The 16,591-nt window shown below is 44.7% G+C and overlaps 1 protein-coding gene across 2 annotated transcripts in view; it reads left to right on the forward strand.

The window, feature by feature from the left end:
- LOC128701483 (carboxypeptidase B-like) overlaps positions 1 to 16,591 on the forward strand; it is a 176,863-nt gene that overhangs the window by 83,512 nt on the left and 76,760 nt on the right. The window contains exons 5-7 of one of the 2 annotated variants that reach the window (XM_070101749.1): positions 230 to 317; positions 11,315 to 11,465; positions 11,776 to 12,008. In XM_070101749.1, coding sequence (XP_069957850.1) covers positions 230 to 317; positions 11,315 to 11,465; positions 11,776 to 12,008 — 472 coding nt within the window. The remainder of the gene's footprint in view (positions 1 to 229; positions 318 to 11,314; positions 11,466 to 11,775; positions 12,009 to 16,591) is intronic. The other variant, XM_070101750.1, reaches the window with a different exon arrangement.

Raw genomic sequence — 16,591 nt, forward strand, 5'->3', positions numbered from 1 at the left:
AGTGTTTTCATGGAGATCCTGAAGCTTCAGTGACACACGTCAAATGTATGTAACAATTTGTTTCATATTCTAAATATTTCTAAGGCAAATTTTGGCATATAAGAACTTGATCATTGACAGAGAGAGAGAGAGAGAGAGAGAGAGAGAGAGAGAGAGAGAGAGAGAGAGAGAGAGAGAGAGAGAGAGAGAGAGAGAGAGAGAGAGAATAATATTTTTTTCACATTCTTAGTAAAATTGAATCAACTGGAGCGTCTGAGCGTGCAGAATACTTCCTCAATGGAGATGTCACATTCGACCGCTACATGAACCATGACGAGGTTAGTGACTTCTTTTTCCGTTCATCTCTTCCTCTAAATCTCCTCTTGCTCTCTCTATCTCTCTCTTTAAGACAGATTTCCTTCAGCATTAAGAGCTTCTACCAACTCATCTTATTTTCATCAACAATTTTAAAATTTGCTCCTAGCATTTCCTTTATTATTTTTTTATTATACTGAAACATACAAATAGGGAAAACGTTAAGATGGCGCCAGCTGTCGGTCACAGATCTAAAATGGCAATTTTTACACAGGTTTTTACAAGGTTAGGTTAAGGTTCCTAACTTTATTTACAGTCTAAGACCTGTTACCTATATCGGCTCATTTGAAAGTCTCTTTTTTTTTTATTTTTATGAGACAAAATGAAACTGAAGCCAAATTTTGGGCCAGCGATTTCATTTGATCAACTGACTTTATGTCGTTGATATCATTATGCTGTACGAACATGTTCCAGACATGAGTCATCTTAAGCATAAATGATCTTGGATCATTTATTCCTAAATGATGTTCTGGAGAAGAAAACAGTGACGTTGATGCTTGCTGTCCGTCTTGTTAGTGTGGTACTTTGACAATATTGGCCTTGTACATAACAGTAAGGCCCAACACATCCCTTCTGTGTTGAAAATTCAGGCAGAGTCCAGGAGATAGATGAGGCGTCCTGCTTTGTTGTCTATTCTGTCAAGAAGTCGCAGATGAGACGGAGGGTAGGCACTCCAAGAAAGTGGAACATACTCAAAGTGTAAGCCTACTTGTGCCTCATATAGAATCTTGCAACCGGTACTGTCTAGGAGTTGCGAGATACGTCGAAGTGCTGGAAGCTTCGAGGCCGCTTTATTTGCAATATTTACAAATATCAAATATCACCCCAAGGATATCAGTTTCGTCCCCGGGTGCCAACACTCTCCCATTCATTCTTATACTGCTCCAGCATTACCATCATCTGTGTTTTCTCAGGAGAACATGTGACCTCCCATTGTCTTCCCCAGACTGATATAGCTGCTGGTAATTGTTGTTATTTAGAGCAGCTGGCATTTTCCCTCTTGAATAAGTATTTGTCATGAGTACAGTCGTCTGCATATACATGGGATCCTGGGATGAGGTGAAGGTCATTGAAGTAGACATTCCATAACGATGACACAAGTACACTTTCCTGTGGAACATTTGAACCTATAGGATGTCTTGCTGACTCTGTCCCGTTGAAAACTCTGCTTAGAGAGCAACCTTGAAGGTAATAACTGACGAGGCATAGTGTAGAGCCTGCATTTGCCAATGCTTGCATTTTGCCAAGAGTCCCTGGTACCATACCCGGTCGAAAGCACCAGCAATGTCCAGTGCTACTACACAGCTGACTTTAGATTCATCCCGTGTCTGGTGTCACTTGGTGGTGAGGTTTAACAGCAGATCAGCAGCAGAGTAACCTTTCCTGAAGCCATACTGATGGTCACGAAGAAGCGAGTGGCAATCGAAAAACAATATTATCTGCCGAGAGAATGGTGTCGCAAGAATCTTGCCAGTGACAAGAGTGACGCTGGTCTGTAGTTGGGGGTCTCGGCTCGGCTTTTCTTTTGTGAAAAGGGATTACATTTGCTTCTTTCCATTTACAACACGTTGCTAGGCAATGCTGATAGGTGCAAATTAGAGAGAATGAGAGCTGGTCGCTCTCATTCTCTCTCTCTCTCTTTCTCTCTCTCTCTCTCTCTCTCTCTCTCTCTCTCTCTCTCTCTGTCTTTCAAGCTCTCTGGTTTTGTATTTCAGGTCTTGTGGAGGTTTCAGATTAACAGTGACGCAGGTTATCTTCCATGCCTTGCATGACTGTATTATGTTCAACTTGAGTAATCATAACGGGAAATATCACTTCAGATCCAAGCTGAAATTCAGTGATGTTAGTTATTAATGCAATTTTTTCTACTCAGTTTGTGAACTGGAAATTCCTTAGAATGTTACACATAAACCATAGTTTAGAAAAGTTCAGAAAAGTGAAGACCAAAACCTGCACGAAATTAAATTTTCAATGCTATTACACAGGAAAAAACAGATTTACATATATAACAATAAATTACAAGAAATACGTAAAAACAACATAAACTTATTCCAACTCTCGGTATAAAGGATTGTGATAGTAGGTTAGCATTTACATCATATTATTTAAACTATATAATAGTTAACTGTACTCTGTATAATGAGTGTTAACTTTACGTATTTTGATACAGCTACAAGATGTATTTTGATCATTACAGGATCCGAGAATTGTATCCCTGATTTGCATAATCCCAGTTCGTTGTTACTCAGTGCAGACAATACCAACAGTGAAGCATAAGTGTCTAATCCAGGCAAATATTAGCAGTGAAAATTTGAAGTTTATTAGTAGATTCATTCACAAGTTAATAATGGAAACTTAGGACACACACACACACACACACACACACACACACACACACACACACACACACACACACACAGTACAAAAACAACACTGCATCGAAAGTTAAGTCTGACCCGAAACTGCTGTATAGCCACATTAGGAGGAAGACAACAGTCAAAGACCAGGTGATCAAGCTGAGGAAAGAAGGTGGGGAACTCACAAGAAACGATCAAGAGGTATGTGAGGAGCTCAACATGAAATTCAAGGGAGTATTTACAGTAGAGATAGGAAGGGCTCTGGGATGACAGCACAGAGGGAAACACCAACAGGGAATATACCAACAAGTGTTGGATGACATACACGCAACTAAGGAGGAGGTGCAGAAGCTGCTAAGTGACCTTGATACTTCAAAGGAGGTGGGACCGGACATCTCTCAGTATGTCCTTAGAGAGGGAGCAGAGATGTTTCAACACATCCCTTGAAACTGGGCAGCTACCTAAGGTATGGAAGACGCCAAATGTGGCCTCCATTTTTAAGAAAGGTGACAGAAACGAGGCACTAAACTATAGACCAGTGTCACTAACGTGTATAGTATGCAAAGTCATGGATAAGATTATCAGGAGGAGAGTGGTGGAGTACCTGGAACGGAACATGATTATGAATGACAGCCAGCACGGATTCATGGAAGGCAAATTCTGTGTCACAAACCTTCTGGAGTTTTATGACAAAGTAATAGAAGTAAGGCACGAGAGAGATGCGTGGGTTGACTGCATTTTCTTGGACTGCAGGAAGGCCTTTGATGCAGTTCGTCACAAGAGATTAGAGCAGAAGCTAGAGGACCAGGCACGTATAACAGGAAGGGCACTGCAATGGATCAGAGAATACCTGACAGGGAGGCAACAACGAGTCATGGTATGTGATGAGGTATCGCAGTGGGCGCCAGTGACGAGCGAGATCCAACAGGGGTCAGTCCTAGGACCAGTGCTATTTTTGGTATATGTAAATGACATGATGGAAGGGATAGACTCAGAAGTGTCCCTGTTCGCAGATGATGTGAAGTTAATGAGGAGAATTAAATTAGATGAGGATCACGCAGGACCACAATGAGACTTGGACAGGCTGAACACGTGGTCCAGCAACTGGCTTCTCGAATTTAACCCCATCAAATGCAAAGTCATGAAGATCGGGGAAGGGCAAAGAAGACCGCAGACCGAGTATAGTCTAGATGGCGAAAGACTGCAAACCTCGCTCAAGGAGAAAGATCTTGGGGTGAGTATAACACCGAGCACGTTTCTGGAAGCACTTATCAACCAGATAATTGCTGCAGCATATGGGCGCCTGGCAAACCTGAGAATAGCTTTCTGATACCTTAGTAAGGAATCGTTCAAGTTACTGTACACCGTGCAAAGGTTTGCGACAAGGTTAGTTCCAGAGCCAAGGGGAATATCCTACGAAGAAAGGTTAAGGGAAATCGGACTGACGGCACTGGAGAACAGGAGGGTCAGGGAAGACATAATAACGACATACAAAATACTGCATAGAGTAAACAAGGTGGACAGAGAGAGGAAGTTGAAGACTCAGATGAGTCAAAAAGATGTTAGGAAGAATTTCTTCAGTCAGTAAGTTGAATAGTCTAAGAAATGATATAGTGGAGGCAGGAACAACACATAGCTTTAAAACGATGTATGATAAAGCTCATAGAACTTTATCATGTGAAGTGGCTGGGCCAGGAGCTGGCCCAGCTACTTCAGGCCCAGCTGTAATACGAGAATGACATAGCATCAACAGCCAAATCTAACCCAAAGATGTTATACTGCCTGATCAGGAGGAAAACAACAGTCAATGACCAGGTAATCAGGCTGAGGAAGGAAGGATGAGAGCTCAAAGGAAGCGACCAGGAAGTATATGAAGAGCTCAGCACAAGATTTAGGGAGGCATTTACAGTGGAGACAGAGAGGCTTCCAGCAAACCAAAGAGGTAGTGTGCATCAGAAAGTCCTGGACACACTGTGCACAACTGAGGAGGTGAAGAAACTGCTAGGCGAACTAGATTCATTGAAGCAATCTAGTTCAGGACCCAATGAGAGATGACGTCTCTCACTGGGTCCTAAGAGAGGAAGCAGATGCAGTATGTGCGCTGCTCACACGAATCTTCAACAAATGTATTGAAACTGTACATCTGGATGAGGTGTGGAAGACAGCAAACGTTGTCCCAGCTTTTAAGAAAAGAGACAGACAAGCAGCATTAAACTACAGACCAGTGACACTAACATATATAGTATGAAAAGTCATGGAGAAGATTATCAGAAGAGTGGTTGTCATACATGATAACCAGCACAGCTTCAGGAAGGGAAAATCCTGCATCATAAACCTATTGGAGTTCTATGACAAGGTAACAGAAGTAAGACAGGAAAGAAAGGGATGGGTAGACTGCGTTTTCTAGGGCAATAAGAAGGTTTTCGACAAAGTACCTCACTGAGACTGGTTGAAAAGCTAGAAGAACAGGCAGGAATCGCAGGGGAAAGTACTGCAATGGATCGAGGAATACCTGACAGGAAGGAAACAACGTGTGTTGGTATGTAACGAGGTGTCGGAGGGGGCGCATGTGTCGAGTGGGGTTCCACAATACTAGGGCCGGTGCTGTTTCTTGAATGTGAATGACATACTCCAGCGATAGATTTAGAGGTGTCCCTTTTCATAGATGATGTAAATCTAATGAGAACACAAGCGGATGAGGGTCAGGTAAGTCTATAAAGGGCTCAGGACAGAGTGCAAGCCTGGTCCAACAAATGGCTCATGGAGTTTAACACCACCAAGTGGAAAGTCCAGTTCTTTGGTTAAGACCCTCACAAACATCATGGCACCCTCCGTAACAAGGAATCCACCATAAATTCAAAACAATTTTACTCCACTTGGAGATTAAAAGTGACAGCATAGCACCTACATACTCCATTAACAACATGAACACTCTTCAGAGTAGGATACACAAATGATGAAATTTTGATGTCATTCAGAAAAAGTTATTAAAATGTAACCAGTTTTGGGAACAGTTTGTATAAAACTGAGCAGAACAACAGTAATAATAATTCACTAGGGTTGAAAATTTGAAGCCGTTTGGATAACGTGGAGGAAGTTAATGCGGCACAATAACGTGGAGGAAGTTAATGCGGCACAATAACGTGGAGGAAGTTAATGCGGCACAATAACGCTACATCTAACAATGAACCAGCTCTGGTATTAAGATTTACAGACTCAGAGTCAACAAGGTTTTAAATTTTCAACTCAACTAAATCCCAGACTGACACTTTCTCAGAGCAGTGAAACTAAACAAATATAATGACGAAAATACAATGTTATTTTCCACATACTTACCATCCTGCAGCCCCTTGACTGTTTTGTTTTTTTGTGTTTTTTTTTTTTTTTTTCTTTTTTTTTTATTTTTTGTGTGTGTGTGTGTGTGTGTGTGTGTGTGTGTGTGTGTGTGTGTGTGTGTGTGTGTGTGTGTGTGTGTATGTGTGTGTGTGTGTGTGTGTGTGTGTGTGTACTCACCTATATGTACTCACCTATATGTACTCACCTATATGTGGTTGCAAGGGTCGAGTCATAGCTCCTAGCCCCACCTCTTCACTGGCCGCTACTGGGTCACTTTCCTTGAGCCATGAGTTTTATCATACCTCTTCTTAAAGCTATGTATGGATCCTGCCTCCACTACATCACTTCCCAAACTATTCTACTTCCTGACTACTCTGTGACTGAAGAAATACTTCCTAATATCCCTGTGATTCATCTGTGTCTTCAACTTAAAACAGTGTCCCCTTGTTGCTGTGTCCAGTCTCTGGAACATTCTGTCTCTGTCCATCTTGTCAATTCCTCTCAGTATTTTATATGTCGTTATCATGTCCCCCCTATCTCTCATGTTCTCCAGTGTCATCAGGTCGATTTCCCTTAACCTCTCCTCGTAAGACATACTCTATAGCTCTAGGACTAATCTTGTTGCAAGCCTTTGCATTTTCTCTAGTTTCTTTACTTGTGTGAGTGTGTGTACTCACCTATTTCTTCTCACCTATTTGTGGTTGCAGGGGTCGAGACATAGCCCCTTTCCCCGCCTCTTCACTGATCGCTACTGGGTCCTCTCTCTCCCTGCTCCATGAGCTTTATCATACCTCGTCTTAAAGCTATTTATGGTTCCTGTCTCCACTACATCACGAAAATCACTCACTACGAAAGCAAAAGACTTGGCAGACGATGCACCATCCCCCCAATGAAAAGCAGGGGTGTCACTAGCACGTTAAGAGACCATACAATAAGTGTCAGGGGCCCGAGACTGTTCAACTGCCTCCCAGCACACATAAGGGGGATTACCAACAGACCCCTGGCAGTCTTCAAGCTGGCACTGGACAAGCACCTAAAGTCAGTTCCTGATCAGCCGGGCTGTGGCTCGTACGTTGGTTTGCGTGCAGCCAGCAGCAACAGCCTGGTTGATCAGGCGCTGATCCACCAGGAGGCCTGGTCACAGACCGGGCCGCGGGGGCGTTGACCCCCGAAACTCTCTCCAGGTAAACTCCAGGTAAACATCACTTGACAGACTATTCCACTTCCTGATAACTCTGTGATTAAAGAAATGCTTCCTAACATCTCTTTGACTCATTTGAATCTTTCAGTTTCCAATTGTGACCTTTTGTTTCTATGTCCCATCTCTGGAACAGCCTGTCTCTGTCCACCTTGTCAATTCCTCGCAGTATTTTGTATGTCGCTATCATGTCTTCCCTAACCCTCCTGTCCTCCAGTCGTCAGGCCGATTGTCCTTAACCTTTCATCACAGGACATTCCCCTTCGCTCTGGAACTAGCCTTGTTGCATATCCTTGCACTTTCTCTAATTTCTTGATGTGCTTGACCAGGTGTGGGTTCCAAACAGGTGCTGCATACTCCAGTATGGGCTTGGCGTACAGGGTGTACATTCTTGAACGATTTCTTACTGAGGTATCGGAACGCTATTCTCTGGTTTGCCAGGCTACCATATGCTGCAACAGTTATCTTGTTGATGTGCGCCTCAGGAAATGTGCTCGGTATTATACTCACCCCAAGATCCTTTTCCTTGAGTGAAGTTTGCAGTCTTCGTCCACCTAGCCTATACTCTGTCTGCGGTCTTTGCCCTTCCCCGATCTTCAAGGCTTTGCATTTGGTGGGGTTAAATTCGAGGAGCCAGTAGCTGTACCAGGCTTGCAGCCTATCCTGGTCTCATTTGTAGTCCTGCCTGATCCTCATCCGATTTAATTCTCCTCATTAACTTCACATCATCTATAAACAGGTACACTTCTGAGTCTATCCCTTCTGTCATGTCATTCACAAATACAAAAATAGCACTGGGCCCAAGACTGACCCCTGTGGAGCCCTACTTGTCACAGGCGCCCACTCTGATACCCCATTGTGTACCATGGCCACATACCATGACTCGTTGTTGCTTTCCTGTCAGATATTCTCTGATCCACTGCAGTGCCCTTCCTGTTATGTGTGCCTGATCCTCTAGCTTTTGCACTAATCTCTTGCGAAGAACTGTGTCGAAGGTCTTCTTACAGTCCAAGAAAATGCAATCTACCCACCCCTCTCTCTAGTGTCTTCCGTTACCTTGTCATAAAACTCCAGAAGGTTTGTGACACAGGATTTACTTTCCTTGAATCCACACTTGTTGTCGTTTATAAGCTTGTTCCGTTCTAGGTGCTCCACCATTCTTTTCTTGAAAATCTTCTCCATGACATTGAATACTATACATGTCAGTAAGACTGGTCTATAGTTTAGTGCCTCGTTTTTGTCTCCTTTCTTAAAAATGGGGACTACATTTTCTGTCTTCCATGCCTTCGGTAGTTGCCCAGTTGCAATGGATGTGTTGAAAATTGTTGTTAGTGGCCCACACAGTATCTCTGCTCCCTCTCTAAGCATCCTCCACCTTTCAGGTATCAAGGTCACTTAGCAGCTTCTTCACCTCCACCTTTGTTGTGTGTATTTCATCCAACACTTGTTGGTGTACCCCCCTGTTCTGACTTCCTGGGAGTCCTTTTTTTGTCTCCACTGAATATACTTCCTTATATCTCATGTTAAGTTCCTCACATACTTCTTGGTCGTTTCTTGTGAGCTCCCCACCTTCTTCCCTCAACCTGATTACCTGGTCCTTGACTGTTGTCTTCCTCCTGATGTGTCTGTACAACAGCTTTGGGTCAGACTTGACTTTTGAGGCTATGTCGTTATCGTACTGTCACTGGGCATCTCTCCTTATCTGTCCATATTCGTTTCTGGCTCATCGACTAATCTCTCTATCTTCCTGAGTCCTTTGCCTTTTGTAATTTTTCTATTCTCTAGTGCACTTAGTTTTTGCCTCTCTACCCCTTTGGGTAAACCAAGATCTCGATCTTTTCTTCCCATTATTTCTGTTGCCCTTAGGAACAACCCTTTCCTTTGCCTCCTTGCATTTTGTTGTTACGTAGTTCATCATTTCGTTTACTGACTTTCCTACCAATTCTCTTTCCCGCTGAACCTCCTGCAGGAAGTTCCTCATACCTGTGAAGTCACTCTTTTTGTAGTTGGCCTTTTCCTATCCTACTCCTGTTACCCTCTTTACTTGTAACTCTACTATGTATTCAAAGCTTAGAACCACGTGATCACTAATTCCAATGGGCCTTTCATATGTGATTTCCTCAATGTCCGAGCTACTCACGGTGAACACGAGGTCCAGTCTTAGTGGTTCATCCTCCCCTCTCTCTCTAGTAGTGTCCCTAACATGTTGATGCATAAAGTTTTCTAGTATCCCATCCATTATCTTGGCTCTCCATGTTTCGGGACCCTCATGTGGCTCCAGGTTTTCCCAATCTATTTCTTTGTGATTGCATTTCTGTGGCGGGTTATACATCATTGCAATGACTTCCTTATGTCCCCCAGACTGAATTGTGCCTACTATGTAGTCTCTTTCACCAATTTCGTCCATTCCTTCCATTTCCTCAAATCTCCATTGTTTTTTAATGAGTAGTGTAACTCCTCCTCCCAGTCTGCTCCTACCTTTCCTCGGGATCTGATATCCAGGTGGAAAAATTGTGTCTGTGACCCCTGTGAGTTTCGTTTCTGTAACTGCTATGATGTCATGCCACTCCTCACATTTATTTTTTGTTCCGTCCACATTCATATACCAAACCTTCAACTTCTTTCATAAAACTGTGGTATGGGGAAAACGATGCGGATGGGGGAGCAAGAGACCTGGTGGGGAACTATCGGGGGGTTGCTGTGGGGGTGGAGTTTGTGATGAGTGGAGTTAGATTGGCTGCATTGGGGATGTCGTGGTTGAAGCCTTTCTGTGGATGGTTCTGAAGGAGGTTGTATTTGCTCTTACTCCTGAGTCTACGTTCTCCTGCTCATCTCTGTCTTTGACTCTCCTTCCTCCTTGCGTCTTTGTACCCTCTCTTTCAGATTTTGTCATTTTTCTTGTGTTCTATTTCAGTCGAAGTACACCCTCTAGTACTTCGGTGTGTCCCTTAGTCGTACTTTCTCCTGCAGAATTCTGTTTCGAGCTGATTCTGCCTTGAAAATCACTTTGGCTGGCCGTTTTTTTTTCATCTTGTAAACCACCCTGTTCTCAGAAAATTTGTCAACCAGGTCGTGTCGTCCTCTCCTATTGCTTTCATGATACTTTCAATCGTTTTTTTTCTCCTCCTGTCTTCTTACTCCACAAGTTTCCCCTACAACTTCCAGGAGCCTGTAAACAAAAACTGACCACTTCCTTTCGTCCTCCCATTGTATTTCCTTTTGTATTCCTTGAGACGATTTAGTTACCTTATTGCAGCATTTCTTCTTTTAAGTTCTTCTGTAGCTGATGTCCCAGTGCTCAGTGGTCTGTCCTTTTTCCTTTTAATCTTTTCCTGGGCACTGCTGTGGTCTGTTAGGGCCTCTGCATAGAGCTTAGCTCCTCCATTTTCTTTAGTCCTCTCATTTGTTCCTGGTGTGCTCCTCGTTTTTTCCCGGGCTCCACGGTGGTCTGATAGGGCCTCTACACACAGTATAGCTCCTTAGTTCCCTACAGTCACCTCGTTTGTGACTGTGTATGTGTGCGTGTGTGTGTGTGTGTGCGTGTGTGTGTGTGTGTGTGTGTGTGTGTGTGTGTGTGTACTCACCTGTTTGTGGTTGCAGGGATCGACTCACAGCTCCTGGCCCCGCCTCTTCACTGGTTGCTACTAGGTCACTCTTCCTGCTCCATGAGCTTTAACATACCGTTTCTTAAAGCTACGTTTGGATCCTGCCTCCAATACATCACTTCCCAGACTATTCCACTTTCTGACAACTCTGTGACTGAAGAAATACTTCCTAACATCCCTGTGGTTCATCTGAGTCTTCAGCTTCCAACTGTGACCCCTTGTTACTGTGTCCCATCTCTGGAACATCCTGTCTCTAACTTGTCGATTCCTATCAGTATTTTATATGTCGTTATCATATCCTCGCTATCTCTCCTGTCCTCCAGTGTCGTCAGGTGTGTGTGTGTTGGGAGGGGGAGGCTTGTGCATGGATTTTGGTGTATATGTATCTGTATATGTGTACATACTCAGCAGAGCCTCATTATCTCTGTTCTTAAGATGGGTCATGTTCCCTCCGTCACTTGCAGATCATATCATACCTAGAGCTGTTACCGAGGCAGTACCCGCATCTAGTGAAGCTGACAGTGGCAGGACGTAGTGTGGAGGGCCGGCCTCTTCACCTCCTCACCATCACCTCATCACACTCCTCCACGAAACCTGTCATCTTTATTGACGGAGGTATGTGTTTATTACATTAAGATTTTTTTAAATTTTAGTAATTCGTATTAAATTTTTTTTCTTTGTACAAAATCCCAGTTCATTTCACGAATAATCCACAAGCTGTGGATCATAACTTTATGACTTATAGGGTTATCCTCGATCATTATCATTTCCACATTGGATCATTATCATTTCCATATTGGATCATTATCATTTCCATGTTGGACCGATAAGTCGTTCAATTTTCATTTTCAAAATGTTTATTAGTTGTGAGATGTTTTATTCTAGATGCTATGAGTTTTATACCTCATTAGTTAAGTTTTCTCAGGAGATAACATCATTTTACCAACGCTCTTCCTGGGTTCTTTTCGCTGTCTTTATCTGCCATACGTGATGAGTTTCCAGTGTGCTTCAGGTATTCATGCACGAGAATGGATCAGCCCGGCGGCGGCACTGAACGTGGTGGGTCACCTGCTGCAGACTCCCAAACTCACCAGGAACCTGGAGTGGAAGGTGATGCCTCTCATTAACCCAGACGGATATATCTACTCATGGACCAAAGTAAGACCAGTCTCCTCCACTCTCCGTCTGACGCTCTCTCTCTCTCTCTCTTTCTCTCCCTCTTTCTTTCTCTCTTTCTCTCTCTTTCTCTCTCTCTCTTTCTCTCTCTCTCTTTCTCTCTCTTTCTCTCTCTTTTTTTTTTTTTTTTTTTTTTACACAGGGTTTGACAAGGTTAGGGATCCCTAGCTTTATTGACAGTTATATTACAGGTTAAGGATTTCTAACTTTATTGGCAAGCTAGGAGCTGTTACCTACATCAGCTCATTTGAAAGCATTTTTATTGTTATGAGACATACAAGTACGGAACAGGATGAAGTTGGAGCCATCTGTGGGCCAGCATTTTCATTTGATCAACTGACTTTATCTCGTTGACATCATTATGCTGTACGAATGTGTTCCATACTCGAGTCATCCTGGGTATGTATGATCTCAGATGGAGTGATGTTCTGGAGAAGGGTACAGCCAGAGTGAAGTTGCTGCTTTCTGCCCGTCTTGTGGCATAAAAGCTTGTTTCACGCTGTCCTCGAAGTGGATCCAAGTGTGGTATTTTGACAATATTGGCCTTGTACATAACAGTAAGGCCACCCACATCCCTCCTATGTTGAAGGCTCTGCTGAAATGACAGATCTATCCAGGATGGGTCCAGGCGAGAGATGAGACGTCTTGCTCTGTTCTCTACTCTGTCAAGCAGTCGCAGATGAGAGGGGGGGGCAGGCAAACCAAGAAAATGGAGCAAACTCAAGGTGTGAGCGTACTTGTGCCTCGTACAGGATCTTGCAACCCCTACTGTCAAGCAGATGCGAGATACGGCGAAGTGCTGTAAGCTTCCTGGCTGCCTTGTTTGCAAGATTTACAACATGGTTCTTCATGGTTAGTTTGGAGTCAAATTTCACCCCAAGGATATCAACTTCTTCTCCAGGTGCCAACATCCTCCCATTCATCCTTACTACTGCACCAGCATTACCATCATGGTGCCTAGAGACGATCATCATTTGCGTTTTCTCAGGTGCAAATGTTACTTGCCATCTATTTCCCCAAGCTGATATAGCTCTCAGCTGGTGATTGATGTAGCTTAGAGCAGCTGGCATTTCTTCTCTTGGATAAGTGAATGTCAGTGTACAGTCGTCTGCATATGCATGTGATTCTGGGATGAGATGAAGAAGGTCGTTGAAGTAGACATTCCATAACAGTGGACCCAGCACGCTTCCTTGTGGAACGCTTGCCCCAATAGGATGCCTTGCTGATTCCGTTCCATTGAGGACTACACTTAGAGATCTACCATGAAGGTAATCACTGAGGAGACATAGCGTAGAGCCTGCAATTCCCAGTGCTTGAAGTTTTGCTAAGAGGCCCTGGTGCCACACCCGGTCGAAAGCGCCAGCAATGTCCAGTGCTACCACACAGCTGACTTTGGATTCATCCAGTGACTGGTGCCACTTAGTGGAGAGGTTTAACAACAGATCAGCAGCAGAGTAACCTTTCCTGAAGCCATATTGACGATCACAAAGTAGTGAGTGGTAGTCAAAAAAATTTGTCATTTGTCTTGAGATTGTCTCAAGGATCTTACCAGTGATTGACAGGAGTGACACTGGTCTGTAGTTGTTGATTTCTGCTCTGCTCTTCTTTTTGTGAACAGGGACTACATTTGCCTCTTTCCATAGAGAGGGCCATTTACACTGTACTAGGCAGTGCTGAAAGATGCGAGTTAGAGGTGCTGCTAGCTGGTCTGCACATCTTCTCAACAATCTTGGGCTCAACTTGTCTGGGCCCACAGCCTTTTCTTGGTCAAGTGATTTAAGAAGGAAATGCACCTCCTCCTGCCTTATTGTCACCACTGACAGTTTTGACACAGTTCGTGCAGCTAGCCAAGGAGGGTCCCTTGCTGGATCAGGAACTTGCATTTTGGTAGCAAAGTGTTCAGCAAAGAGGTCCGCCTTCTCTTGACTACTAGTAGAGGTGGTCCCATCCTGTCGATTTAGAGGTGGAATAAGTTCATCAGGCAGATAACCTTGTCTGTCCTTGACCAGGGACCACCAGGTTTTGGAGCCTACCCTACCTGATGCTAACTTTCTTTTAGTGTCCACCTCCCATTTAGCAATGGCCCACTTTTGAACATCACCCATATGCCTACAGGCTTGCATGTGCAAGTTCCTGTTATAGGTGGTAGGATGTCTCTTATACCTTCGCCATGCTTTGTACTTAGCAGTAGCAGCCTCTCTACAACGAAAGCCAAACCAAGGCTGATCTGTAGGCTTTGTCACATATTGCCGGTGAGGAATGTGTTCTTGTTGCAGATTAAGGATGTGTCCAGTGAAGGCTTTCACTTGGTTGTCAACATCCCCCTGGAGAAGAGCATTCCAGTCGGTGGTGGCGAGCTCAGAGCAAAGGGCTGGCCAATTACCTCTTTCCCATAGCCAGGTTGTGCGTGTGGACTCCTCACCTCGTTCTGTTGGGATCTTAAGTGTGGTAAAAACAGCCTTGTGGTCAGACGATCCAACGTAGCCGAGGGGTTGACAAGTGACTATGCCTTCTGCCAGATCACTCACTACTGGGTCAAGGGAGGAGCCAGAGATATGAGTAGGGAAATCAACAAAGTTTCTCATGTCAAACACTGCAAGAAGGTCATCAAAGTCCCTCTGTATAAGGTGCTGGTTGAGGTCACCAACAATTATAATATGTTGACAGTTGTGTTGTAGCAGAAGGGAGTCAATATTTTCCATTAGGAAGTTGATAGGGTCTGCATGTTGCCACTGAGGTCTGTACATTGCACATGCTAGTACAGAGGTACTAGTGTTTATACAGAGCTTGAAGAACATCATTTCAAGATGTGTAGGGGTGGCAACATCTATGTGCTGGGCATGAACACTTTTAGAGAAGCACACAGCAACACCACCTCCTTGCCCTTGCCTGTCTCTTCTCATCCATGAGGTGTAGCCAGCAATTCTTGCAAAATTTTCTGGAGTCCTGTCATCCAAAAATGTTTCAACAACAGCTATCATGTCGGGACGTCGAGTGTTCACAAAGCTATGTGTGAGCTCTCCAACATTAGTAATGAAACCTCTAATGTTGGCCGACAGGATGCTGATAGACTGGCTCCTCATGATGAAGTGGTCAGCTTGAGGTGGTGGGTGTGTAGGGAATGTAAGGTGCCTGCCCTTGAGAGAGGTAGGGTACTGAGGCAGCTACAGGGATGTAGGTCTGTGGTCTTGTATAAGGCCCAATCCCACCTGCTGGGCTCTCTCTCTCTCTCTCTCTCTCTCTCTCTCTCTCTCTCTCTCTCTCTCTCTCTCTCTCTCTCTCTCTCTCTCTCTCTCTCTCTCTCTCTCTCTAATGGTGCTACAAAAGAAGGAAAATTTCCTTCCTAAATTTATAAGTTAAGGTCTCTTACATTCATTAGCTCATCTAAAATCCTCCTTATCATTATCCTCATTAATTCGACATTATTATGAATATATCACCAGCTCTGAGCTACAGACTTGATCTTCAAGACTGACATTATTATATTCCTTAATTATGTTCCACGATTTTTATTTTCTTGCTTTTATTTATAAAACTCTTCAATTTTATTTTGCTCATAACTAGGTAACGCCCCTCTGGAAAAAAACAATTTCCGTATAGAAGTAACAGGTGAGAGAGGAAGGTGTGAGATGAGAGACGGAGGGGTGAGATGTGAGACGGAGGGGTGAGATGAGAGACGGAGGGGTGAGATGTGAGACGGAGGGGTGAGATGAGAGACGGAGGGGTGAGATGAGAGACGGAGGGGTGAGATGTGAGACGGAGGGGTGAGATGTGAGACGGAGGGGTGAGATGAGAGACGGAGGGGTGAGATGAGAGACGGAGGGGTGAGATGAGAGACGGAGGGGTGAGATGTGAGACGGAGGGGTGAGATGTGAGACGGAGGGGTGAGATGTGAGACGGAGGGGTGAGATGTGAGACGGAGGGGTGAGATGTGAGACGGAGGGGTGAGATGTGAGACGGAGGGGTGAGATGTGCGACGGAGGGGTGAGATGAGAGGCGGAGGGGTGAGATGAGAGACGGAGGGGTGAGATGAGAGACGGAGGGGTGAGATGTGAGACGGAGGGGTGAGATGTGAGACGGAGGGGTGAGATGTGAGACGGAGGGGTGAGATGAGAGACGGAGGGGTGAGATGTGAGACGGAGGGGTGAGATGTGAGACGGAGGGGTGAGATGTGAGACGGAGGGGTGAGATGAGAGACGGAGGGGTGAGATGTGAGACGGAGGGGTGAGATGTGAGACGGAGGGGTGAGATGTGAGACGGAGGGGTGAGATGTGAGACGGAGGGGTGAGATGAGAGACGGAGGGGTGAGATGTGAGACGGAGGGGTGAGATGTGAGACGGAGGGGTGAGATGAGAGACGGAGGGGTGAGATGTGAGACGGAGGGGTGAGATGTGAGACGGAGGGGTGAGATGAGAGACGGAGGGGTGAGATGTGAGACGGAGGGGTGAGATGTGAGACGGAGGGGTGAGATGAGAGATGGAGGGGTGAGATGAGAGACGAAGGGGTGAGATGAGAGATGGAGGAGTGAGATGTGAGACGGAGGAATGAGATGAGAGAGGGAGGGG

Source organism: Cherax quadricarinatus, chromosome 78 (assembly GCF_038502225.1).
Source record: "Cherax quadricarinatus isolate ZL_2023a chromosome 78, ASM3850222v1, whole genome shotgun sequence".
Taxonomy (NCBI): Eukaryota; Metazoa; Arthropoda; class Malacostraca; order Decapoda; family Parastacidae; genus Cherax; species Cherax quadricarinatus.